General features: G+C 35.8%; 9 protein-coding genes across 9 annotated transcripts; 7 read left to right on the top strand and 2 right to left on the bottom strand.

Moving 5' to 3' along the window:
• Positions 1-1,316: 1,316 nt before the first annotated feature.
• On the top strand, positions 1,317-4,098 carry Ork1 (open rectifier K[+] channel 1). The gene is made up of 5 exons (XM_088043687.1): positions 1,317-1,583; positions 1,631-1,775; positions 1,822-2,108; positions 2,157-2,379; positions 2,427-4,098. The coding sequence occupies exons 2-5, from the start codon at positions 1,631-1,633 to the stop codon at positions 3,815-3,817; spliced, it is 2,046 nt and encodes a 681-aa protein (XP_087899813.1). The 5' UTR covers positions 1,317-1,583; the 3' UTR covers positions 3,818-4,098.
• A 4,074-nt stretch (positions 4,099-8,172) lies between these two features.
• LOC148170279 (lipase 1-like) lies at positions 8,173-9,536 on the top strand. Its single transcript, XM_088044271.1, has 5 exons — positions 8,173-8,278; positions 8,325-9,011; positions 9,057-9,141; positions 9,188-9,330; positions 9,387-9,536. Exons 1-5 carry the CDS (start codon positions 8,192-8,194, stop codon positions 9,534-9,536), a joined length of 1,152 nt encoding a protein of 383 aa, XP_087900397.1. The 5' UTR covers positions 8,173-8,191.
• Positions 9,537-9,662: 126 nt separating this feature from the next.
• LOC148170278 (lipase 3-like) lies at positions 9,663-11,231 on the top strand. The gene is made up of 6 exons (XM_088043688.1): positions 9,663-9,734; positions 9,805-9,918; positions 9,963-10,682; positions 10,731-10,815; positions 10,863-11,005; positions 11,053-11,231. Exons 2-6 carry the CDS (start codon positions 9,832-9,834, stop codon positions 11,200-11,202), a joined length of 1,185 nt encoding a protein of 394 aa, XP_087899814.1. The 5' UTR covers positions 9,663-9,734; positions 9,805-9,831; the 3' UTR covers positions 11,203-11,231.
• A 137-nt stretch (positions 11,232-11,368) lies between these two features.
• LOC148170277 (lipase 3-like) lies at positions 11,369-14,693 on the top strand. The gene is made up of 5 exons (XM_088043346.1): positions 11,369-11,452; positions 11,502-12,288; positions 12,337-12,442; positions 14,459-14,495; positions 14,544-14,693. Exons 1-5 carry the CDS (start codon positions 11,378-11,380, stop codon positions 14,691-14,693), a joined length of 1,155 nt encoding a protein of 384 aa, XP_087899472.1. The 5' UTR covers positions 11,369-11,377.
• Positions 14,694-15,221: 528 nt separating this feature from the next.
• On the top strand, positions 15,222-16,606 carry LOC148170276 (lipase 3-like). The gene is made up of 4 exons (XM_088043501.1): positions 15,222-15,341; positions 15,393-16,112; positions 16,161-16,391; positions 16,440-16,606. The coding sequence occupies exons 1-4, from the start codon at positions 15,225-15,227 to the stop codon at positions 16,587-16,589; spliced, it is 1,218 nt and encodes a 405-aa protein (XP_087899627.1). The 5' UTR covers positions 15,222-15,224; the 3' UTR covers positions 16,590-16,606.
• A 180-nt stretch (positions 16,607-16,786) lies between these two features.
• Positions 16,787-19,112, top strand: LOC148170275 (lipase 1-like). The gene is made up of 5 exons (XM_088043869.1): positions 16,787-16,873; positions 17,677-18,375; positions 18,424-18,508; positions 18,720-18,862; positions 18,914-19,112. The coding sequence occupies exons 1-5, from the start codon at positions 16,802-16,804 to the stop codon at positions 19,058-19,060; spliced, it is 1,146 nt and encodes a 381-aa protein (XP_087899995.1). The 5' UTR covers positions 16,787-16,801; the 3' UTR covers positions 19,061-19,112.
• An 11-nt stretch (positions 19,113-19,123) lies between these two features.
• Positions 19,124-20,569, top strand: LOC148170274 (lipase 3-like). The gene is made up of 5 exons (XM_088043868.1): positions 19,124-19,262; positions 19,305-20,024; positions 20,070-20,154; positions 20,202-20,344; positions 20,391-20,569. Exons 1-5 carry the CDS (start codon positions 19,173-19,175, stop codon positions 20,538-20,540), a joined length of 1,188 nt encoding a protein of 395 aa, XP_087899994.1. The 5' UTR covers positions 19,124-19,172; the 3' UTR covers positions 20,541-20,569.
• Positions 20,555-21,208, bottom strand: mRpL53 (mitochondrial ribosomal protein L53). Its single transcript, XM_088043870.1, has 3 exons — positions 20,980-21,208; positions 20,809-20,931; positions 20,555-20,759 (listed from the first exon to the last, which is right to left on the bottom strand). Exons 1-3 carry the CDS (start codon positions 21,123-21,125, stop codon positions 20,618-20,620), a joined length of 411 nt encoding a protein of 136 aa, XP_087899996.1. The 5' UTR covers positions 21,126-21,208; the 3' UTR covers positions 20,555-20,617.
• A 632-nt stretch (positions 21,209-21,840) lies between these two features.
• Positions 21,841-23,520, bottom strand: LOC148170272 (cytochrome b5-like). The gene is made up of 4 exons (XM_088043780.1): positions 23,339-23,520; positions 22,167-22,295; positions 22,010-22,074; positions 21,841-21,963 (listed from the first exon to the last, which is right to left on the bottom strand). Exons 1-4 carry the CDS (start codon positions 23,459-23,461, stop codon positions 21,924-21,926), a joined length of 357 nt encoding a protein of 118 aa, XP_087899906.1. The 5' UTR covers positions 23,462-23,520; the 3' UTR covers positions 21,841-21,923.
• Positions 23,521-23,830: the final 310 nt, after the last annotated feature.

The raw sequence follows: 23,830 nt of genomic DNA, 5'->3' as shown, positions 1-23,830 counted from the left end.
AAATTGTTATGACGATTTAAAGAATTGTACTTAAAGTATCGTGAAAAAAAGTTTGTTATATAATTTCAAAAAAATGTCGTTGATATAACTACACAAGTATGCTAAAAACAAGAAACACTTTTACTATTTTTGACGTAAATGACTTTTGCTATCGTATTTTTAAATGTTTCCTTTTAATTTTAAGAAAGTCCTTGCAATTTTACTTCCATATTATCAACGCAACGATAGGTAAAATACATAGCGTGGGTTAACAACTTCAAAACAATTTGACGTTATTTACGTCGTCTTCACAATTGAAAGTGTGTTTTGTATGGAAATTTGGCTTCACAAGATTTATTATATCTACCCAAAAAAATTTTTTCATGGTCACAAAAGTGCAAAATTAATTTCAATTCAAGTCAACAAACATGATCTGTGTCAATTTTTTAAGTAATCAGAAAACAATGGAAATCTCTAACAAGATTCATGCCGATTATTACCAGATGAAGCGCTTGATAATCGCAATTTGAACGATGCGTTCATGTTAACAAAAGAATTTCTTTTACTATATTTGTGGTATTTCGCAAGGCTTGTTGGCCTCTTTTACGTTTGAAACGATCCCAAGGCTTGATGCTGTAAAATATGATTTTGTAGGAAAATGCAGTTGTAATTGGTTTTCTATAAACCGACGTGGTACTTGAGTTGTGATTACAAGATATAAAAGTGACGTCGGAATGGAATATTTCTTCAAGATGATCAAAGTGACAGTTTTTGAATCGGTTTTGCAATGTAATTAATACACAAAATTCCAATATGGTGAGGATTAATTCGATCGTTTTACAAGGTGACAAGAAAATTTCGAAATTATCGCGCAACAGACGATTTCTCTATCATCATCCCTAGTAATAACAATCCGAGAATAAACGCAGTTTAGTTAACGCCTAATTTACTAAAAAACCAGCAATTTATTATAATACCACCGCCAATGTTTTGAGTCAACATTACCTCATTTCGTCCATTTCGTTCGAAAATTCTGCATTTTTACTCGCCATAAAAATTCCCGAGAGTTTATTGTAGTTGTAACTATGATGTTTGATTTTAAACTCAATTAAAGAATTAACATAAATTTCGCATAATTCTTCTTGACAAGTATTCCAATTAATCCATGAGATTAGAACGTTTCAAAACAACCGACCTGATTGGAGATAAATCAGTGAAAAGCGATTTTTCACTTTTCTCAATCGCGGGTAATCTTCAAGTGGCCCCCTCCTCGTTATCCTCATATCGCACATTTGACTGAGACAAGGACGGCCATATCATAATGGATAAATGTTTCGAAAAGTTCACACTTTACTGGTCGACTATCAAGAAATCAGTTCATCACTCGGTACCATCGTTTCGTCATGAAGGATAATAGAGTACTCAGCCGCACCTCGAAACTCTCCCTTCATTGTCATCCAAAACTGATCGATTGGTAACGACTGCCTTCAGTGCGTTTGGTGGAAGTTGATAATTTGAGAAACAAGTGGATAATCACTACATTAAACGGCGGATAACACCACTAAACTACTTGTTACTACAGTTTACGTGATTTGCATTCAAAGGTGAGTTTCATGAACTCTTCGACGCTTTTTTTTAACACTACTCGCAGATGATGTCCAAGAAGAAATGGTTTATGGTATTGTGCATTTTTATCCTATACCTCCTCTTGGGGGCTGCTATTTTCTACATCATCGAAGCAGACGAAGAATTGAGAAGAATAGAAGAAACAAAGGAAGAAAGAAACACTCTCATTGGTAACATCTTTTAGTGTGATTATCACCTCTTACTCGCGTCTTTCAGAAATGATTAACAGTCTCTTTGAAAAGAGTCAGAGCCAAAGAAAAAAATTTGTCGGAAAACTTGAAAACTACTGTGGAAAATCTTTTGAAAAAATGGAACAACCTCAACTCCGCTGGGATTTCTACCACTCAGTTTTCTTCGTTATTACCGTCGTTAGTACCATCGGCTACGGTAACTTGGCACCCACAACAATGTTTACAAGAATTTTCATGATATTCTATGGACTTATTGGAATACCGATGAACGGTATAGTCATGGTAACCCTCGGAACGTATTTCGGACGATCGGTAAATATACCCAAACCCATTAAAACCAAACCCATCATTCTTTCTTAGTTCACAAAACTGTACAGCCGATGGAAAACCTCTAAGAACCAGTACGATACCACCCGACTCGGTTTGATTAGCCAAATTGTCCTCTACTTGGTCCCCGGCTTCACTTTCTTCATTTTCCTCCCATCGGCTTTCATGATGTTGTTTGAAGGATGGGACTATGACGTTGCGGTCTATTACTGCTTTGTCACGTTGACTACCATCGGCTTTGGGGACTACGTTGCAGGTACAGTTCACAAAATCTCAAACATTTTTTTAACAAACTGCCAATAGGTGTTGAAAATGTTAACGAGTTTCGAGCCGTTCCATACTGGAGCTACAAAATCTTCCTGTTGATTTGGGTCATCGGAGGCCTCGGCTACGTCGTGATGATCCTAGGTTTCATCACACAAGCTCTTCAAAGCAAAAAGATGCATCAGATCGAAGAGATCATTAAAACCAACATCAAAAAGACTCCTCTTCGAATTCGTCAAGAACTACGCACAGTTCTCCAAGAGTTCCTCTTCATGAAAGCTAAACACACTTACAAGGGAGGTTTTGAGTACGTTCCTACCCGACCCGAGAGAAGCCAAAGTTGTCCAGACCTCAGTATATTCCAACCGATTGATCAAGTTCTTGGGCCTGCAAGAAAACGAGCGTTTTCTGAGTGTCCTCATCATCTGATCTTACGGTCTGACAGTGAAACCAATGTCTCGGAGCAAGACTCAATGCAGAGCGAACTTTTAATGAAAGTTGTGGACGCTCTAAGTATCATGGACGACCAGAGCGATGTTGGTGAAGCCAGAGGTTATGAAGGATTATCGGACTCAGAGATCTTAGCAAGCGAGAAGTACGGCAGCAAGTGGTCTCTTAGAAGCCAAACTATACCGATGCCCAAAACGAACCCACGAAGACGCGCTGTTAGTGATGTCAGAGTACCATCGATGTACAAAGTGGAAGCTCATCAAAACATCGCTTGGTATGACGCTGGGAGTGGTAGCAACTACCAAAACTTCCTCCAAAGAACGCGGACGTTATCGGTACCGACAGACGACACAGAGAAAACTTCCCAGAACTTTATCACGCGGATCAAAAACAGGTTTATTTCTTCGAAGGACGATAAAAATGTGGACGTTGAACAGAACAGGCGGAAAGCCACCGCGGACGTTGACCAGAAGAAAAGACGAGCCAGCATGTTTACCCCCAACGAAGACCGGTATCTTCGGCAAACTAGTCGAGGCCGCGCTTCTGTGTTGTCGATTCAGCAACAAGAAGCAGTGTTGGAACAAACCTCCATTGCTGACTTTATCCGCGCGTTGTCTGCAATAACAGTTCCGGATGCAATGCTGCAGAGTAGCGGACCGAAACGAAAATTGGGAACTGCAGGGTTGACACCCCCGAAAACACAGTCACCACCAAGAGCCCGAAGACCTGGAATAAGACCAAATCTTCAAACTCGTCGGACGTCGTTAATGCCGGATTCACATGTCGTTCCGACTGAGCGACGACGGCTTTCGTTATTACCTGTGGAGGAGAATTTGTTGGCACCTCCTCCGTACTCCCAGAAACCACCAGAAGAAAACAAACCCATTAGAAAGTTTTCGAGGACTTTGAATGTTCCAAGTATCAGTATTAGCCCGGTGCAAAGGCAACTGAATAAGAGAGAGAATAAAGACGAATCGTGACCTGTATCAGGTTGTAGGCACTGAGGGCTCCAAACTTTTCTTCCTGTGATCGCAAAATTTGTCCTAATTCAATTTGAATGAAATTTATTTATTGTTGTAGTTATAGAAGCCAAGAGATACTCGAGATATTGTGATATTGAGATAAAGGGTGACGTCCTGATTTGTGATTAGGTATCAAAGAAGGTTTTTGTCACAACATGGCTGCGTGGTACAAACTCACAAAATGCCAGTGTCATGTTAAATAAGCGACTCGTGATTGTAACTCATAGAATTGTTTAAATAAAAATTAAAAAAAAAACGTTTTAAATTTAATTTCACCAATTTCTTATTAGCAACAACTAATAACCAGTGGAATTTCTTGTCACGCTTCCATTATCTAATTAGGTAGTACCTGAAAATACTTTTAAAACTATTTAATTTGGCCATCAACTTCCGTATCACTCTCCTTGAATATTTTACATATTTTAAAGAAAAATCACAAGTATCTTGTACGTTATGTAAATGAGTCATACCACACATATAAAAAATAGTTACGTGTCGGTGCCCCATCGTAAACAAACAAGAAATATCTCCGTTTTATGTTGTCCACCATCTGGACAATTTGAAAAATTAATCATGTTGAGTGTGAAATCGATTTGAGTTTGTGCACGCCCAATGAATCTTTTTTAATTATATGATAAAGGTCACGTTTTGAGAGTCGAAAAAACGTGTCAGTACGTAACCAAATAATAACATTACACAATATAAAAAAAATAGTCCAATAAAGCGGAATCAGTGAAGATAAATTTACGGAATTAAAAATCTCATCTAATTGCGTGAATTGCTGAGTGTAGGTGTCAAACACTTAAGTGTAATTTTATGTCCAGCAGGCGCCAAATTTCCGTCCAATTTTTTAAGAAGTGTAATCAATTATCAACAATGTGTCAATCTGGGAAATTTCACGAAATGTTTTGAGATGAACGACTTATTCAAGTTTGAACTGATTAATCGCTGTGATGCAATCAGTAATTGAGTAAACATGGAAAATAAACAAATGTTTATCACGGTTCTGCACTCATGTTATCGCGTGCGAGTTTGATACCATCTTAACTTCCCGATAAAATGAAGAAGTTGCAAACTTATTTTTGATGCAAGATGTAATTGCAAAATTGTTCATTATTATGAATACAAATTAATACAATTATAAAGAAGTTACAGGGTGACAGGTATTCTAATTATAAAGCAAAATTGACTAGGAGTATAATTTATAAGAGCATCTACGTGAGCATTTATATCTGGTATCTCATACTCAGAATGCTTGAAGTAGCGCTATACTTATGTGTTAAACAATACGGCATGCGTACAATAATTTTCAAATTTTGGTCCATTAGATGATTAGGTGCACTTCACAGTGTTCTAACTGCAGACGAAATGAAGATTTAGTGCTCGAAATTGCAAGAGATGATAACAAGCTTCTTCCTCTGGATTTTTCGTTTATTATTAAATCCGCATTAAAATGAGCCTTTTATTTAAAGTTTCATCATAAACAATCTTGAATAATATTTTATTTGAAGCTTTGGTTTGGTATTAAGATACTTCATCTGAATGAAGTTAGAGGAAAACTAGAAAACTGGTTTAGGGGAAAGTAAATACGGCATCGTATTAGAGGTCCATTTATTTGTACAAAACATAACATTCAGATAAAATAAAATTATCCAGCGGTAACTGTCGCTACCAGGATTGGAGCAGTCACTACAAGTAGGTACTTATTTTATCAAACTTAAAACAATCAATCACGCATTATGAGACTTTATTCCACTTCACAAAGTCCAGCTTAGTAAATATTGTGATCGCACCGGATTGTAGCTTTCTGGACTCCCAAATTGATAATGAATGTTGGCGGATAAGCACGTGGCTGGAAGAAGACGAGACTCGCCCTCAGTAATTTCCTTGAAAAGCAGAAGTTCTGGATGTTCTTCACAAAATTGTAGTTTCCACACAAAAAGTTGAAGACAGAAGTTTCTCGAGGAGGTGGGGAAGGAGGAAGGTGAATGATGTCCAGAGAATGGCGGTGTAGAAAAAACTCGAGATAATCGACATGGAAGTACAGAGTTGGCAGAATTAGCACACGCCATGGTGATAATTTTTCTGACTGGCGTCGTCTTCGATAATTTTAAAAGTTCAAGTAATAACACAAACAACACTGGAGATATGAAGTTCTCCCCGAAAATAAGGGGTTCTTATACTGTCTTTAAATCTTGATTGGTTTTATTTTCTGGACATTCCATTGGTTGCTACAGGGGTGATTTTCTCCCCACTTTCAAAAAGAGGTGGTTTCTTAGTCTATTATGAATAAGAAGTCGTTGTACGGTTTACCTGTTTGGCAGTAAATTTTGTAGAACAGTTTATTTAAGATTTTACGACTTTTTGTCTTTTCTGGACCTTTCAGGTGGGTGACTCTTACTTACATTTTATGGTATTTTATGGGAGGTTCTTAAGTTAGAATCTGACTTTAAAGTGCAGGTGATTTATAAATCCTATTGTATTCACTGAGAGCTTAAGTGGTGTTTGTATTACTTTATTGGGGTGGCCGCATTTCTTAAAAGAGTTTGAATAGGTAGAAATTTGGGTTGGAGTATTGATTTGTCTGCCCGAAGTAAAAATATTTTTGCAGGTATATTTCTCGGAAGGATAAGTTAGAATTATTGGGCTTGGCACCAACAAGTGTGGCTAATTTCGATTCTGAAAAAAAGTATGTAAAGGTGTTAAGTAATTATAAACATAAATAAAAAGTTTTGTATTTATTGAAGATAAGTATATTAATTATTTTCTGAACACGCTTTTCATAGAGTGTTCATAGAAAATAAGCAACACAGTAATTTCAAAATTTTTGGGTAAAACCAGCACAGATAACATTACCTACTACTCTATTTAGGTGTCAAACTAAAAAATAGATTTCAAAAATGTTTTGAAAGCGACTAAAATTTTGATAAAACTTCGATAAAAAATTAAGTAACATATGTATGTATACATATAATTTCAAACGTTTTGCGTGCAACCTGTATTTAGAACAATCTAAAGAAAACAAACTTTTCTAAGTAAACCGGTAATTGACGCAAGTCGCGATTAAATTTATTTATGTCGAAAGTAATAAAAATATATTCTTAATTTGAAGATATGATCACAAATTTTGAGATTTGTGAAATTTCTAAAGCTATATTTTGTTATTTTATTATTCATTTATTGACAATAATAACAATTAACAACAGTAATAACGCGTTGTCCTTTCAAATGTGTTTTAAAAACTTTAGTGAGAAAAAAATAAATTTCTCTAAAAACAGGAAATAAATGCTTCTTTTTTAATCAAAAAGCAAACACTTATCTATTTTTCTTCAAATTTTAGAACAATCCTGCGATTTATTTGCCACCGGAATTCAGTAAAATCTTTAAATACTTTTTATCTTCAATTTTTAATACCCAGAGTTTAGTTTCTACTCTTCTTCCAATTTTTCTTGGGAACCACCTGATTAGATTACAAAACATAATTTTTCAAGTAGATACCGACAATTACATCCATTCATTCATTTTTTATTCCTAGTATCTAGAACGAAGATTTATATGTACTTAGCTTGAGTTTTTATAAAAAATTGTAAGTAAATATTTTTTCATTGCAGAATATCACACTTTATCAAAGACGTGATGACCCAGTTGCAATGTGCAACGTCAATATAATCAATCAAACTAAAGAAATAACAGTTATAAAGGTGATAACAATAACATGCAATAATTAATTTTATTCTTATCTGCATTAAAATGAACTTGTTTAACTAATAACAGGTAAAAGGGTATTACGTTTAATGGTCGATAAGGATGGCAACCCAAAATACACTTTCGATTTCTTACGCGTACACAATATTTTTATTTTTAATTAGGTCAAAAATAACAAAAATGGTTCCTCCAAAAAGTGTATCAATTGTGTCAATATTTACTAATTTATTGTTAAACAAATTATTTCAGTCCAAAATTAATTTACCGTCTTTTGTAAAGTGGTTAACTTTTACACAATGGCAGAAATTTATGACAATCATATAGCCTTAGCTCAGTTGGAAAAGCATAATTACTAATTACTTTATGTGCTTACTTAATTAATTAATCTTCTTGTTGTAGTAAATATTATAATTATAATTGCAGTGCTCTTGTAAAACTTTATTATCCATTATGCATTGTCATAAAAATCATTAATTCGTGTCTACTATAATATTCTGTTTCTCCGGTATTGTAATTATTTCTTCGTTATCATAACACACGTGAGTATTAATTTATTCAAGATCAACTAAGTATGCAAATAAAAACTGCAGTCTACATTCTACAATACATTTAACGAGTAACAAGACAATGAAAAAAAATCAAATTTTATTCCTGATTGCCATTGTAAGCATTTGGGGCACTGTAGCACCGAAATCAGATATTGGCTTAACTCCTGTAAGTATTTTTAAACTTTGGGTCATCCTCAACTCACCCAAATAAGGTACAAATAATTGAGAATCACGGCTACCCGGTGGAAACTCATTACATAACAACTGAAGACGGCTACATCCTCACCTACCACCGCATACCTTCCACCAAACCAGCCATTTTTCTGGAACACGGAATGTTATCTTCATCCGCTGATTACATCAACATGGGTAACCAAAGCTTGGGTTTTTTCTTATCAGACGCTGGTTACGACGTCTGGCTTGGTAACGCCCGAGGAAACTCTTTTTCTAGAAACCACACAAGTTTAGACGCGGAGCGCGACAAGAAGCAATTTTTTGATTTCAGTTGGCATGAAATCGGATATTACGATCTACCAGCTTCCATTGATTATATTCTTGCGTTGAAACAAGAAGACAGTCTTTATTATGTTGGGCATTCACAAGGTACCACGTCTTTTTTTGTAATGGCTAGTACCAGACCGGAGTACAATAAAAAAATTAAAGTAGCGCACATGTTAGCCCCAAGTGTCTTCATGGGGCATTGTCCAAACAAATTAGTAGTTGATATAAGCCCATTATTCAACCAATTGGATAAAATTTTAGAGCAAATGCGGATATACGAATTGCCGATGGTTAATATCTTAAGACAAGTGGGTTCAACACTTTGCAAAAAGCCAAATTCACGTTTTTTTTGCAAATTTTTATTTGATATGGTTATCAATTCAACCCTGTTTGATAAGGTAAATTGTTTAGGTTTTAACACCCTCATACATTCGTGCTTCTAGGACATGATTCCAGTACTCCTCACAAATTTTCCTTCGAGCATATCAATGAAACAGATTGTCCATTACGGTCACTTGGTTCACACTGGTAGAAAACCACTTTCAACTTCTTTAAAGTACGCTGAAACTTTTAGGGAAATTCGTAATGTACGATCATGGACCTAAAAAAAATATGAAAGTTTATGGTACCAAGGAACCACCTCTGTATGACATAAGCAAAATTACAGCTCCAATGGCTATGTATTATGGAGCCAGTGATGGTATTCAGGCTGTTGTCGTAAGTTTGAAGTTTGTAAGCTCTGACTTGTTTAAAATGAGTTGGAGATGTTTCAGGACGTCAGAGCTGTCATAGCCCAACTTAAAAATGTAGTGTTGGATTATTTGGTACCGAGGGAAACGTTTAATCATTTCGATTTTATTTTGGCCACAGATGTGGTCACTTTAGTCTATAATAAGTTGCTGGAAACGAATAGAAACTTCTAATCGTAACTACAACTGTATTAACTCCTTAAGATTAGAGTAGTATCATAATAAATGAGTTGATTATATTGTTAATAAACGATCAAAGGTTTAAAATTCAACTAGATAAGAAATGAAGTTAGAAAGGAATACATATTAAAAGACGTCAAAACTAAATTAAAAGTGTATTGAATTGTTGGAAAGTAATAAAAAATATTAAGAGTAGGTACCGCTTTGTTCGATTCTTATTTATCAACAATTAATCTCAAAGTGTTTATATCGCATCTCTTAGTTGAAGTAACTTCATCAGCCTGTGAAAATGTTTCTCCACGTGGCGCTAACACTTGTCTGTTTCCTCAACTTACAAACGGCATTATGCGACCAAACTGATATTGGTTTAAACCCAGTAAGTCTTTCCTTCACACAACTCATTTTCTAATTTAACTCAAGCTTGAAATGATCAAAAACCACGGCTACCCCGCCGAAAGCCACGAAATCACAACCGAAGATGGCTACATCCTCACTTATTACCGCATACCGCACGGAATCGCCGATGACGGAACCACAAAAAGACCTGCAGTTTTTTTAATGCATGGTGTGACAGGTTCTGCCTCGGATTTCGTGGCGACAGGGCCTGCACGTGCCCTTGCGTACGTCCTAGTAGATGCTGGGTACGATGTTTGGCTGGGAAATGCCCGTGGGAACGCATTTTCAAGAAAACATTCAACAATCGATCCGGACGCTGATCCCGAAGGATTTTACAATTTCACGTGGCATGAAATCGGGTACTATGACTTTCCAGCCGCTGTCGACTATATTTTAGAGTTGAAAAAAGATGAGAGTTTGTATTTGGTGGCACACTCTCAGGGTACCACCGCGTATCTCGTTTTTGCGTCAACAAGACCGGAGTACCATGAAAAGATCAGATTGGCTTCACTAATGGCGGGGGCAGCAATTCTTAAGAATTTCCCCAATGTTTTAGTAAAGGATCTCTGCAAATATATCGACAAAGTGGAGGTCATTCTTAAAAATTGGAACATTCACGAGATACCGTATTTGAAAGAAATCCGAGATTTTGTTGTCACGACTTGTGCCGATCCTAGTTCGAACTCACTGTGCGATATTATCTACAATTTGAGGTATTCAGGTGATGGGGGCCAAGTTGAGGAAGTAGGTGCAAAATTTTCAAATGAAAAAGTAATTAGTTAACAATTGTAGGAACTCTTGCCTGTACTTTTTAGCAATAACCCCTCAAATGCCGGTTTGAAGCAGTTTGTTCATTTTGGTCAGTTAGTCCGAGACGGTACGTATCTTCGGACCTTCAATGTTACGGTACTAACTCGTATTTAGGAGTTTTCCATTATTATGACTATGGAACCGAACAAAATCTTCAAGTTTACGGAACTGAAGTTCCTCCAGAGTATGACTTGTCGAAAATTACCACACCGGTGGCTGTCTACTATGGCAAAAACGATGGTTTGATAGCTGTTGAGGTACTATGTCCCTTTAGAAGTAACAAAAAACAATTGAATGTTTCCAGGATGAACAAACTTTGATTGAAATGTTGCCCAATGTAGTCAATGACTATTTAGTACCGTACGACCTTTTCAACCATAGTGATTTTGTCTACGCCAAAGATGTTATCGAGCTCCTGTACAATGAGTTGTTGGATGTTATGGCAAAGTACTAAAAATTTTTGAATAAAAAAACTGCACATCATGACTTTGTTTCATTTAGATAATATTAGCACCACTCCAACAAAAACGCAATTGATTTGTACTGTTAAACTTTGGAAGTACTTCGCGATAAGATACTTGACGATTATAACTTCAAAATTCCGTTGTTGTTATCCACAAGTCAAGACGATGTTTGCCACGCTCCTCCTCTCAACAATTCTCTTCTGCCATGGAGCTTTCGCGTCAGATGTGGGGCTCAACACAGTGAGTCACTTCTTAAAAATATCAATCATCACCAATTTAACTTCTTTAGGCGGAGATGATTGAAAACCACGGCTATGTTGCTGAAAGCCATACAGTTACCACGGAGGACGGTTACATTCTCACGGTCCATCGCATTCCCCGAAACGATGCACCTGTTGCTTTCCTTATGCACGGTTTGACTTCTTCCTCCTCAGACTTCGTCAACATGGGGCCTGAGCACAGCTTAGCGTACCTCCTCGCCGACGCAGGTTACGACGTTTGGATGGGAAATGCACGTGGAAATGCGTACTGCAGAAACCACACGACTTTGGATGTAGTAAACGACGCAGAGGAGTTTTTTGATTTTAGTTGGCACGAAATCGGATTCTATGATGTGGCAGCTTCAATTGACTACATCCTGGAAGTTACAGGCGAAGACAGTTTGTATTACGTTGGTCACTCTCAGGGTACGACGACGTTCTTCGTTTTGGCCACCGCACGACCGGAATACAATGATAAGATCAAAGTAGCGTCGCTGATGGCACCAGCTGCCATTTTCGAGCACCGGAAGTTTTCTTTGACTGTTGCATTTTGCAAATACATTGAGAAGGTTGAAAAAATTTTCAAGAACTGGGGGATTTATGAACTTCCCTACATGAACGAAATACGGGTATGGGGAATGAATAACTGTGGATTGCCAGAGAATCTAGAAACTTGCAAGAGTCTCTTTTCGCTGATAGGAGGAGACCTTGATGAAACTCAACTGGATTTAAGTTTGATACCCGTTATTGCCACCAACGCTCCTTCGAATGCTGCTATGAAGCAGTTCATTCACTATGGACAACAAATTAAAAACGGTATGTAAAGATTATTCGAACAGACCATTGGTAAAAGGGTTGGTTTAGGTGGATTTTCGTTTTTTGATTATGGTAATGAAAAAAATTTGGAGCTGTATGGTAGTGAAACTCCTCCACCATACGATTTTTCTAAGATTTCAGCACCAGTAGCGATGTAGGGGAGAGCGGGGCATACTGGACATAGTTCCCGAAAAATGCATATTTGCGAACATATGTACGTTGCATTAACGGGATAACTCTTTATGTGTACGCGTTAGACATTTAGCTGCATTAACCATTTCTGGCATGTTATCCTGTTTAATTTTTTGATGACTTATTTCTAATTAACTCTAATGCTGCAACTGGTCCACTTTACCTCATACGGGTGGGGAAAAGTGGTCCTCCTGGTTGGATAAAGTGGGCATGTTCATACAAACTATATTAGAAGTTTCATTGGAACACAATAACTTTTGAAAAAACAAAAAACATTATATTTTGTTATAAGAATATAAAATACAGATTTTTCAATAAAATTAACATGAATAAATTAACAATGATATCAATTTTAATTACAGATATCACAAACAAACATTTCCATTCTTTTATTATACCCTGAACAAGCTTCGTGGGCCCATTTTTTGCAATTGGTGCACTGCACCCACCTCTCTTTGGCTTTATAAACACTAAATAGTGAGCTACAATAAATGCATTCAGCGTCATCTTGTTCATTTTCAACAAATATTTTCTTTTTTGGTATGTTCTTCGGTCGTGTGGGAGTCTTTTCTTGTAGTTCTTTTACATAGGGGCTTGAAGTCAATACAGCTGTTTTACCCTTCTTATTATTAACTTTCTAACTTTGGTTTTATACTGCGCCTTCGGCAAAGGCATAATATCGTTGGGTGAGTAATACTTTGATGTGCTTGGTTCTACATCAAAATTGTCTCGCGGCTCATCATTTTCTGGTAAGACTAGAACATCAAGAATTTAGATTGTGGCAGGAATTTCTACAAAATTAGAAGGGATTTCATCAAACGGTGTTATGACTGCAGTCATTTCTTCATCTAAACTTTGCACTTCTAATAAGTCTTTATTTATCTGTTCATGTTCAATTTGTCGTTTTTCTTTTTTTGATAGAATTTCAGAAGATTTGTTGGGAACTGTGGTTATTGACGCTTCATCAACGTTGAAGATTCTGCTGGGTGGAAAATTATAGGAATCCGTAAGATCTGTTAGCAAATCAAAAAACTTATTTACATTCACTTGATTAAACCCCGATGCCCTCTGGCAAAAGATGTATTTTTCTGGAGTTCTAAGTGACAACTCGGGGTTTCTTAACATGAATCCCACGCATCCAATCTTTTCCAGCTAATCCCTTGAAATTATTAAACGGATGTTTGATATTATTTTTCGTGCGCTAGTCGAATACTATGCGTCAAAATTCTTTTTGTGTTAGGCCAAAAAACCATCGTTCCATGTCAAGTAAATGTTCTTTTAATTCCTGTTCTTGCTGCTGTGTAGGAACAAATCTTCCAAGTTTGACGTTGTCTGTGTTTCTAGTTTTATATTTTTTCATTAGTGTAGTTCTTGGTATACCGTATTGTTCAGCTGCCTGCCTAAAGGACATTTTATTGTTTCGAACTCTTTGCAACGCTATTAACAACCTTTCTTTATTTCATGCCTGCTGCATAGTTTTTCTCCTATATGTGCGTACTATTTTTCTGTTAAACTTGAAAAGAAACAAAACTATTTGTAGGAAAACAAATCACAGGGTAAAGTGGACAGAGGTTCATTTTGCCCCAACACATAGTGGACCAGTTTACCCCAAAGTGTTGTAAAATGATAATGTAAGTTATATTTTGCAAAATATAAAAATATGGAGTTAATAGGTGAGACGAAAAGGAAAAAGAATATCAACTTTACACATGAATAAAAAGGCTTGTTTAAAATAACAAATACTTTTTTAAATAAAGCTTGCGAAAAGTACATAAAAACTTACCGTTTGAACATGTCCAACATACGTACCCCTACTAATGACCAAACCATCAGCATCAGGCACTACATTTTTACGTCAACGCCATCTCAGAACGATAGATATGCATTAACAAAAAATAGACAATTTTTTCGTATGAAGAAATCGTTAAAATAGCATATGTTCACTTTGCCCGACATGACTATTTTGCCCCGCTCTCCCCTACTACGCCAAAAATGATGGTGTTGTTCCATATGAGGTTTTAACAAAAAAGTAAAGTTTTGAGTTATTACAAGAGATGTTTTAGGACCAACTCACTATAATAAGTAAGCTTCCAAATTTGGCGAACGATTATTTGGTGCCGTATGATCCGTACAATCATTTGGACTTCGTTTTCGCCAAAGACAACGTGGACTTAATTTATAACGAGCTGATGACCGTAATGAAGAAGTACTAATGTAAAATTAAAAAACAATAAAATGAAAAAAAAATAAATTACGGAAAGTTTTCTATTTTTAATGTATAATCAAGTTGAGTAGTTAAATTGTTAAAAAAACTGTTTAATATCGAAAACTATCAGGGCACAATATTAAAATTAGATAGTAAAACATGTTTAATTAACAATAAAATCGATACTTTATTGCTAGCGTAATTGTCGAGAGCTCAAAAGTCAGAGTCTAAATCTAAACATTGCCGGAAACTCGTATAAACCCAATCAAATCATATTATTTTGAACACGTGTTTCGAGAAACAGATGTTAGAGTTCAAATATTGTAAATATGATCTGCTTCAGATATTGATATAATTTGATCAAAAAAAAATCAGTTAGCAAAACTATCTACCACCTGTTCTGAACAGATATAGACCTAAGAGCAACAAGATTGTCAATAAACAACTCAAAAAGCTACTTATCATCATAATAAAAAAAACTTTCCAAGCATGTCCTTTATTAAATGGCAAATTCAGATAAGATCTTATTGTTATAAGAATGGAGTTGGAGATCGTGTCCAAAACCATCATGACCGTCATCTTCATAGGTTTCTTAACTTTGTTGGCCCTTCTGGGGTCAATTTCGGCAGATGAGTCAGATGTGGGCTTAAACACTGTAAGTACTGTTTTGAGTACACTATCACCACTTAAACAATTCTTTGACAAGGTGGAAATGATCGAAAAGCACGGATACCCCTGTGAGTCCCATGACATAACCACTGAAGATGGATACATTTTAACGTTCCATAGAATACCCCATGGAATGAACGATAATGGTTCTACCAACAAACCACCCGTCTTTCTAATGCATGGTTTGCTGTCATCTTCTGCAGACTACGTCAGCATGGGACCAAACATCAGCCTTAGCTACATTTTAGCCGATTTAGGGTACGACGTTTGGTTGGGAAACGCTCGTGGTAACGCGTGGTCCAGAAATCACACAACTTTAGATGTAATCGTCGATGGAGTCGAATTTTATAACTTCAGCTGGCACGAAATTGGATATTACGATCTTCCAGCTGCTATCGATTACATTCTAGAAGTGAACGGAGATGACAGTTTGTATTATGTGGGTCACTCGCAGGGTTGTACGTCATTTCTGGTTTTGGGGGCAACGCGACCTGAATATGTTAGCAAAATTAAAATAGCATCTCTGATGGGACCTGCAGCGTTCATGGTAAATCAAAAAAATGCGATCCTTGACGTGCTATCTAAGTACATCTACGATATAGAAAAAATTCTTTTAAAATACAAGATTTACGAACTTCCGTACCCTGAAGTACTCAGTGCTCTGGCTTCTGGAATTTGCTCAGACCCTAAAAATTATAATATCTGTATATACGCTGTTGGTTTGGTCGATGGAATGGACGCCCCTCAGTTACCACAAGTACCGTAACGTACCATTTAATAAAAATGTGAAAAATTTCAATTTTAGGAAGAAATTCCGGTTGTTTTGTCCAACGTTCCTTCGAACGCTGGAGTAAAACAGTTTCTTCATTATGGACAAATAATTCAAAACGAGGGGATATTTAGGAAGTACGACTTTGGTACCGAAGACAATAAAAATTTGTACGGATCTGATACTCCTCCGGAGTACGATTTGTCGAAAATTGACACTCCCGTGGCGGTTTACTACGGACCCAACGATGGTTTGGTCAATTACATGGTACGTATTTTTACTAAACCCACAATTTGTACAGTACGAGAGTTGTAGGACGCTAAAATTGTTATCCAGAAGCTCCCAAACGTGGTCAACGACTACTTAGTGAAGTACGAGAAGTTCAACCACATTGATTTTCTCGTTGCAAAAGACGTGGTGGATCTCATTTACGTAGATTTACTTAAAACCATGCAAAATTATTAATAAAGATAACAAAATCATTCTTTTTATTTGTTTTTGTACATAGTAGCGACAAAAAACAAGGAACTGAACCAACAACCCTGTAAAAACCAGTAAACCGTCGCTCGCGGAGTAAAGGTTAGCAATTAAGTGTAATTTTGTTGAAACAAATTTTAATATAAAGATTCCAAAGATCAATGTTGTAAGCATTTAGTCGAATGTGTACAAAACAGAAAATGTTTGCGTCAAGTTTTATTTTATATTATGTGCAACTCGCTGCTGCAGTAACTGATATTGGGTTGAACACGGTATGTATAAGTGCTTCTAGAAATTATTCTTGCATTTTTGCTTTTGTGTTTTTGTCTTATCTTGTATCAATGTGCATTCTTTTTCTCATCTCCTTTTTTGTATTACACAGCTCAACAAAAAAAATTTTTTTTTTGTTGCCCTGAATATCTCTGCGGATTTCTATGTTTTCAAGACCATAGTTTTCGAATATATTCTTGAAAGTACTAAGTTGGCTCTGGTTTTTATGATTTTGGCGTATTTTATATTTTTAATAATTTAGACTTTGAGTCGGTTCTTCAGAACACGAATTTAATAAACTGTTCATTATTATGTTAAAATTCGCTTTTGTGCACGTCACGTGACCAACAAAAGTTGGAATGCTTCAAGATTTTGAGTAAATAAGGGCATAAAAAATATAAAAGACGCGCTTATAAAATGCGTTTCATTAAAGTTTAACATAAGTTTTTTTTTTTTCTTTTTCAACTTCTATGTACATTAATTAATAATTCAAACGAAACAATTTGTAATAATTTCCAAAAAAAAAAATATTTGAGAATATACTTGCTATTTCTTTCTCAATTTTACAGATTTTTAGTAAAATATGAAAATCAAGATTTAAAAAAAATCAGCCAATTTTCCAAAACCATTCATAGTTTCGTGAATTGTTGGCATAGAAGTATTCGAAACCACTCTTACATCAAGGGCAACAAAATCACTGTTGACCAGTGTTATCTTCTGTGTGATAATCTTTCTGTTTTCCTCTTTCTCTTCTCTCATTTACCTGTACCTCTTATCAGAACTAACCATCTTAAATTCACTGAAGGTTGAACTAATTGAAAGCCACGGCTACTTTCCCGAAACCCACCACATAACAACAGAAGACGGCTACATCTTAACTTATCATCGAGTACTGAATGAACAAACTTCCAAATGTTGTGGGAAAAAGCCAGCAGTACTTCTGATGCATGGAATAATTGCATCTTCGGCTGATTTTGTTAACATGGGTCCTAAACGAAGTCTTGCCTATATTTTAACTGATTCTGGGTATGATGTTTGGATAGCAAACGCTCGTGGTAACGCCTGGTCTAGAAACCATACTACTCTCAACCCAGATCTGGACTCAAAGCAGTTCTATGACTTTAGTTGGCACGAAATTGGGTACTACGACATCCCTGCTGCAATTGATTACATCTTGGCTGTTAATGGAGACGCTAATTTGTATTATGTCGGACACTCACAAGGTTGTACTGCTTTTCTGGTGGCAGCATCTACAAGACCAGAATACAACAAAAAGATTAGACTCGCGTCACTAATGGCACCTGCGTCTTTCATGGAAAATCCAAGTCCACTTCTGAAAGGAATCAGTCGTTATGTGTACGCAATAGAAGCCATCTCTAAAATGTATGAAGTTTATGAGATTCCTTTTACCGGCGAGTTTCGCATGTTCTTATCTGTCTACTGTCAGCTTAAACCGGATATATGTTCTGAGATTTTTGGACAACTTGGGGGAAATGCAGCCCAGGTATACCCATTCTGGTATTTTAAGTAAAATATTTAAAAAAAATTGCAGGATAGGCTACCAGTGATCTACACAAATATTCCATCAAACACTGCACTCAAACAGTTTTTTCACTATCTCCAACTAATGCAAAGTGGTAATAGTTATTTAAGTAATCAATGAATAAAGTGTAAGTTTTTCACAAGACGAGAATTTTGTTTCAGTAACTTCTAAATAAGTAACAAATGGGTTTCGTGAAAAATCCAGTGCCATGCATTTTTTATACAAATTTATGTAACTTAATGTGGACTTTTTTAGCATGAAAATACATTTTAATGAATTCTCCACATTTCTTGTCTTCATTTAAGGTGGATTCGTGCAATACGATTATGGTCCTGTGCGTAATAAAAAAATCTATGGAAGAGAGAATCCAGCGAGTTACGACCTTTCAAAAATCTCAGCTCCTGTAGCAATATATTATTCGAAGTCTGATCGAGTAATTAATTACAAGGTAAGGGATGAGTTTATAATAACTTATAAGCAATAAATTAATATCTTTCAGAATACACAAAAATTGATAAAGAAACTTCCAAACGTTGTTCATACTCAAATAATGACCAATGGTTTTGAACACACAGATTATATAACCGCAAAAAATGTCGTAAATGTGGTGTATAAAGAATTAGTATCAATTATGTTAAAGTATTAAAAAATAAAAGAAATTATCGCATGTACTATCTCTTTTCGATCAAAGTTCACCCACAAAATCAAAGATAAAATCTTAAAAATCTTCTCTACTTCAATACCGTATCATCACGACTATGAAGTTTTTGCTTGTCATACTGTTTTTCCATCATGGGCTCTTATCCATGGCAGTCCCATCAGATGATTCCGACATCGGTCTAAACACCGTGAGTACCCCCATTTCGTCAATTTTCTAATTTTTGAAAAAGGTCGAAATGATCCAAAATCATGGGTACCCTTGTGAAAGCCACACCATAACAACACAAGATGGTTACGTCCTCGTCTACCATCGAATTCCTCACGGAGTTAACGATAACAGTACTAAGGGAAAACCTCCAGTTCTTTTGATGCACGGTACTTTTTCCTCCTCAGCGGACTACGTGAGCATGGGACCTAATCGTAGCCTCGCGTACTTGTTAGCGGATATTGGTTACGACGTTTGGCTTGGTAACGCAAGAGGAAACGAGTGGTCAAGAAACCACACTACTTTAGATGTCGTCAACGACGCGGCAGAATATTTCAATTTCAGTTGGCACGAAATGGGGTACTATGATCTACCAGCTGCTATTGACTACATTTTGGAAGTTAACGCAAATGATGATTTATACTACGTAGGGCACTCTCAAGGTACAGCAGCGTTCATGGTTTTGGGTACCACCAGACCCGAATACAACGATAAAATCAGATTAGCGTCATTGATGGGGCCGCCTTCTAAAATGACCCATCAATCTAATGCGCTTATTCTTGAACTAGCCAAGTATGTAAATGAAATTGAAGCAATTTTTACCAAGTATCAGTTCTTTGAGTTACCAAATGTCAAAGAACTCCGACAGGTACTTGGAGCATTTTGTTTACAACCTGAGTCGTTTGAAATTTGTGAAGCTGTTCTGTTCGAGTTTATCGGAGCTGATGCTCCACAACTTGATATAGTGAGTAATGAAAACGCCTGTAAAAATATAAGGGTTACTTTTTAGGAAACCCTGTCACTGGTTTTGTCTACAACCCCCACGAATTCAGCGTGGAAGCAAATGTTCCATTTTTTACAGTTAATTAAAAATGGTAACTACAGAAAGATCAGTCAGAGTGGATATGAAATTTGTTTCTAGGGGGATTTTTACAGTATGATTATGGATCACAAAAAAATTTGGAAGTTTATGGTAGTGAGGAGCCTCCGGAGTACGATTTGTCAAAAATAACAGCTCCAGTTGCGGTCTATTATGGAAAAAATGATGTTTTAGTCAATTATTTGGTAACAGTTTGATCAAATTTTTTCTTACATTGATAATTATCTACAGGATGTGCAAGAGTTTATTGGAGCGTTACCAAACGTCGCTGAGGATTATCTGGTACCAAATGATCTTTTCAATCATTTCGATTTTATGTACGCTAAAGACGTCGTGGATCTTTTGTATGTTCCTCTAATTAAAACAATACAGAAATATTAGAAAATATACCAACATCTTCATAAGCATTATATTTACAAAATTCTTTCTACTTTAGCATCCACGTTTTACCCTCCATTCTACCGTTTCTTTTGCTTCTTCTTCTCAGACTTAGTAACCTGAATAACAGTTTCTTCTACTTTTACTGTACTGCTAATATGTTTGTTGAAAGATTGCAGGATCTCCAGAACTGTTAAATTATCTCCAAGATACTTAATACCTCTAAAAGTAACTCAATTATGCTCTATTCACCTAAATTAGGAGTCTTTACCTTTTATCTAATAAATCGATTTTTATTTCAGGTTCACTCCTATCACAAACAATTACTGGTTTCACAATACAATTCAAATTAGTCTCTAAAACCTTCGGTCTTGTTATGTAGTACAAAAAGTCTCTAAAATTAAAAAGACAATTTTAAAATGTTAAGTGAGGTTATGTTTACCTAGCTGTCACCGCATTTTGGTGAAAGGGATCAAATTGAACTTGAATTTTTTTGACTGGCTTTAAATTTACTTGTTTTAATTGTTTTGTTATTGCGCTAGTGATGCCCCCAGAACGGCCCAAAGTACCACTAAAATAAATCGACATTTTTGGAAAAACTGACAGCCAGAAAACGAGGTTAGGAAATAGAGCGACTACGCTAGGGATTTAATTTTTCTTACTCGCTTGCGTGTATTGTTGGTTGCAGATCTGCTAGGAGTTTATTTTCCACATCAATAAAATTATAAGAGTAATTAATGTAAATGCAAGCGAAGGCAATTGGACGTATTTTATATTTAGAGTGGATCTGCGCATAAAAAGCTTCAAATTAAACATTCTATTTTGAACTGAACAATGCTCATTCAAGATCGATTTTTTATTTTAAGACGACTAATCCTTGTTTTTTAAACGTGAGTTCTACTGTTTTCGAGCGCAATCTCGTCTGGAATAAACAAATGAGAAATCGCACGAAAAGCACAGAAAAAAGCTAATATGACTGTTTTTTTCTTTTTGTCCGCAAACAAAAGCTCACGTTTCCCGAGTATCTCATTCAAGCTCCTATTCAACAGCAACACGTTGTTGAAATTCTACGACTTGCATTGAGGACTACTCCAACTTTATCGCTTTAGTTACGGGTATCTACAAAATGTTGAATTTCGGAAGTTTGAAAGCAAGAAAATTGTGGAATTAAAGCTGTAGGCCAGACAACAAGACCCTCATTGATTGACAAGAGTCGCACCTTTAGTCCGGTGTGTTTGCAAAGTGCCTGAAAGATTGAATAGCCGTGTTTGCATTCAATCCAATTGCAGTCCTTGACGCCTAATCGGCTATGGTAAAATATTTATTAACCTTAAGAATAGACAAACTAACATCACAGCTTTGATTAAAATGTATCACAATTCGCCTTCATCCGCACAAGCCGCAAGTTAAATAACTGCAAAAACTCCTGAAAAAAAATTCATGCATTAATGATCTCATCAATCGGATCTCACCTCATATTTTCCTTGTCTTTAACGTCTGTCGTTACATTTTCTTTCTTTTTCTGTTTCCGGTCCTCCTACAATTAAATTTGTGTCAATTTGAGTTTTAACAAGATCCAACAAAGTTTCGTTTAAATATTCAACAGTCTGGATCCGTTTAATTAATTACCTCTCGGAGTTCTCCGATTTTGTATTGTTTAAATTCTTTTTTTGCATCACTGGAATGACCTGCATCGTCGAAAGCTCTGGTGCACTCTTTACCAGCCCATTCAGTGATGAGTTCGCCGCCCCCGGGGTGCTAAAATAACACATTTAATAGAATATTATGATTGACACTCAATTAATTTTTGGTTTAAACCGTATAAATTATGGGATTAAAGGATTATCCAAAAATATCGCGACAATTTTGATTCAAGTTTTTCTAAAATGGTCCAAGTTTCGAGTGCAATCGGATCTAAACAGATATTCCGGAACAAAATAAATCCACAAACAAAGCGAGGATGGAAATGACACCACTAATGCAAATAACAATAGCGTGCGCTAAATAATATTTTGATGAACGTCAGTATTGGAAGTTTTCAATATTTTAATCCAGACCTGTAGGTGTATAATTTACAAAATTTCATTAAATCAATCAGTCAAAACAGCTGCAAAAAAAACAATTACAGTTGTTGTAATTTAATCCAAAAAATTTCAAATTTGAAAAGTTTTAATATCAGCGGATTTTATTTTTTTCATTATTATGCGGTTTTTATAAATGACAGACTGCCACTGTAATTTCAAACAAACGTTGATTATTTCCAATCTGTTTTGTGTTGTTTTATGCATTAAACCGCACCTGTTTGTGTAAATCTGTGGTTAATAAATTTCGTGTAACGTTATCATCATTATTAGCTTGTTTATTTAGAATACATTAATTTGGCCGTTTATTCTGGTAAAGTTATTTTCAGAGAACGCAAATGTCACAGTGGTCATAAAAGTGAAATAAAAGGAAACATACATTTTAATAATAAATCATCGTTTTAACAAACTGTCGAGGTAATCTGAAGAATTATTTATTGGTGGTGCACACATGGATTATCGGTTTTCAATAAGTATCATGAATAAATTCATTGCCTCACCACGCAGATAACCTTCGTTTTACAGTATGAATGGGAAACCCACACATTAAGAAAATGTAATTCCCCATTTAAATTATTGTCCTAAATTCAAACGACACAAAATTAAATTTACCTTAATTTACACGTAACACGATAAGCATTCCATTCATCGGCATTTTCAAAACCATAAGAACAATAGAAAGATAATCTTTTTTTTTAAATAAAATGATTAAACAATTACCCCGTCTAAATAATCGGTGACATCATACACAATATTTTTAACTAGAATCCACGTCCGGTTTCCGTTTTTACTGTCATTTTTCGCAATTTCTTCAAGCGAAAAAAATTTAACTTCGGGCTCCATTTTCACCACATTCACTCAAGAGTCTCAACCTTCACTGAATTAATTTAAAAGCGTCTATCAATTTATAAAATAAAACGTTATCTGGTATTACCAACTATGGAAATGTCGTAATCGCGACGTGATTTTGATCATCCGTTAAAGAAAGATAGCGGAAATCTACGGGTTCATTGTGATAAAAACACATTTTGGCATTTTGCAATAAGAAAAATACGCCCCCTTTTATTTAAAAAGAAACAAAGAAAATATGTTTTGTGTTATTTTACTTGTTTCTTTTACTTTTCCGGGAAAACCTAGCAAGTGCGCCTCGAAATTAAATATTTATTTCAAACGGACAATCACAGTTTCCAAATTGTTGTCTTTATGTACCGC

Source organism: Gnatocerus cornutus, chromosome 8 (genome assembly GCF_029298725.1).
Source record: "Gnatocerus cornutus isolate USDA-ARS CGAHR chromosome 8, icGnaCorn1.1, whole genome shotgun sequence".
In the NCBI taxonomy this organism is placed as follows: domain Eukaryota; kingdom Metazoa; phylum Arthropoda; class Insecta; order Coleoptera; family Tenebrionidae; genus Gnatocerus; species Gnatocerus cornutus.
Note: the sequence above shows the minus strand (reverse complement) of the source record. Positions and strands in the feature narration are given on the sequence as shown.

What these genes read in the sequence shown, in the direction of transcription:
- Ork1 (XM_088043687.1), top strand. Translation starts at nt 1,631, where the DNA reads ATGATGTCCAAGAAGAAATGGTTTATGGTATTGTGCATTTTTATCCTA. An exon ending in AGAAAGAAACACTCTCATTG is followed by an intron (nt 1,776 to 1,821) that starts GTAACATCTTTT and finishes CGCGTCTTTCAG; the next exon opens with AAATGATTAACAGTCTCTTT. An exon ending in CTTTGGGGACTACGTTGCAG is followed by an intron (nt 2,380 to 2,426) that starts GTACAGTTCACA and finishes AACTGCCAATAG; the next exon opens with GTGTTGAAAATGTTAACGAG.
- LOC148170279 (XM_088044271.1), top strand. Translation starts at nt 8,192, where the DNA reads ATGAAAAAAAATCAAATTTTATTCCTGATTGCCATTGTAAGCATTTGG. An exon ending in ATTCAACCCTGTTTGATAAG is followed by an intron (nt 9,012 to 9,056) that starts GTAAATTGTTTA and finishes TCGTGCTTCTAG; the next exon opens with GACATGATTCCAGTACTCCT. An exon ending in ATGGTATTCAGGCTGTTGTC is followed by an intron (nt 9,331 to 9,386) that starts GTAAGTTTGAAG and finishes GAGATGTTTCAG; the next exon opens with GACGTCAGAGCTGTCATAGC.
- LOC148170278 (XM_088043688.1), top strand. Translation starts at nt 9,832, where the DNA reads ATGTTTCTCCACGTGGCGCTAACACTTGTCTGTTTCCTCAACTTACAA. An exon ending in CTGATATTGGTTTAAACCCA is followed by an intron (nt 9,919 to 9,962) that starts GTAAGTCTTTCC and finishes ATTTAACTCAAG; the next exon opens with CTTGAAATGATCAAAAACCA. An exon ending in ATGGTTTGATAGCTGTTGAG is followed by an intron (nt 11,006 to 11,052) that starts GTACTATGTCCC and finishes GAATGTTTCCAG; the next exon opens with GATGAACAAACTTTGATTGA.
- LOC148170277 (XM_088043346.1), top strand. Translation starts at nt 11,378, where the DNA reads ATGTTTGCCACGCTCCTCCTCTCAACAATTCTCTTCTGCCATGGAGCT. An exon ending in CAGATGTGGGGCTCAACACA is followed by an intron (nt 11,453 to 11,501) that starts GTGAGTCACTTC and finishes TAACTTCTTTAG; the next exon opens with GCGGAGATGATTGAAAACCA. An exon ending in ATTTCAGCACCAGTAGCGAT is followed by an intron (nt 12,443 to 14,458) that starts GTAGGGGAGAGC and finishes CCCCGCTCTCCC; the next exon opens with CTACTACGCCAAAAATGATG.
- LOC148170276 (XM_088043501.1), top strand. Translation starts at nt 15,225, where the DNA reads ATGGAGTTGGAGATCGTGTCCAAAACCATCATGACCGTCATCTTCATA. An exon ending in ACGCCCCTCAGTTACCACAA is followed by an intron (nt 16,113 to 16,160) that starts GTACCGTAACGT and finishes TTTCAATTTTAG; the next exon opens with GAAGAAATTCCGGTTGTTTT. An exon ending in ATGGTTTGGTCAATTACATG is followed by an intron (nt 16,392 to 16,439) that starts GTACGTATTTTT and finishes CGAGAGTTGTAG; the next exon opens with GACGCTAAAATTGTTATCCA.
- LOC148170275 (XM_088043869.1), top strand. Translation starts at nt 16,802, where the DNA reads ATGTTTGCGTCAAGTTTTATTTTATATTATGTGCAACTCGCTGCTGCA. An exon ending in TCTCCAACTAATGCAAAGTG is followed by an intron (nt 18,509 to 18,719) that starts GTAATAGTTATT and finishes TCTTCATTTAAG; the next exon opens with GTGGATTCGTGCAATACGAT. An exon ending in ATCGAGTAATTAATTACAAG is followed by an intron (nt 18,863 to 18,913) that starts GTAAGGGATGAG and finishes AATATCTTTCAG; the next exon opens with AATACACAAAAATTGATAAA.
- LOC148170274 (XM_088043868.1), top strand. Translation starts at nt 19,173, where the DNA reads ATGAAGTTTTTGCTTGTCATACTGTTTTTCCATCATGGGCTCTTATCC. An exon ending in CCGACATCGGTCTAAACACC is followed by an intron (nt 19,263 to 19,304) that starts GTGAGTACCCCC and finishes TTTTTGAAAAAG; the next exon opens with GTCGAAATGATCCAAAATCA. An exon ending in ATGTTTTAGTCAATTATTTG is followed by an intron (nt 20,345 to 20,390) that starts GTAACAGTTTGA and finishes AATTATCTACAG; the next exon opens with GATGTGCAAGAGTTTATTGG.
- mRpL53 (XM_088043870.1), bottom strand. Translation starts at nt 21,125, where the DNA reads ATGTCGATTTATTTTAGTGGTACTTTGGGCCGTTCTGGGGGCATCACT. An exon ending in CAAAATGCGGTGACAGCTAG is followed by an intron (nt 20,932 to 20,979) that starts GTAAACATAACC and finishes TTTTAATTTTAG; the next exon opens with AGACTTTTTGTACTACATAA. An exon ending in ATCGATTTATTAGATAAAAG is followed by an intron (nt 20,760 to 20,808) that starts GTAAAGACTCCT and finishes AGTTACTTTTAG; the next exon opens with AGGTATTAAGTATCTTGGAG.
- LOC148170272 (XM_088043780.1), bottom strand. Translation starts at nt 23,461, where the DNA reads ATGGAGCCCGAAGTTAAATTTTTTTCGCTTGAAGAAATTGCGAAAAAT. An exon ending in TCACCGATTATTTAGACGGG is followed by an intron (nt 22,296 to 23,338) that starts GTAATTGTTTAA and finishes GTGTTATTTTAG; the next exon opens with CACCCCGGGGGCGGCGAACT. An exon ending in AAATCGGAGAACTCCGAGAG is followed by an intron (nt 22,075 to 22,166) that starts GTAATTAATTAA and finishes ATTTAATTGTAG; the next exon opens with GAGGACCGGAAACAGAAAAA.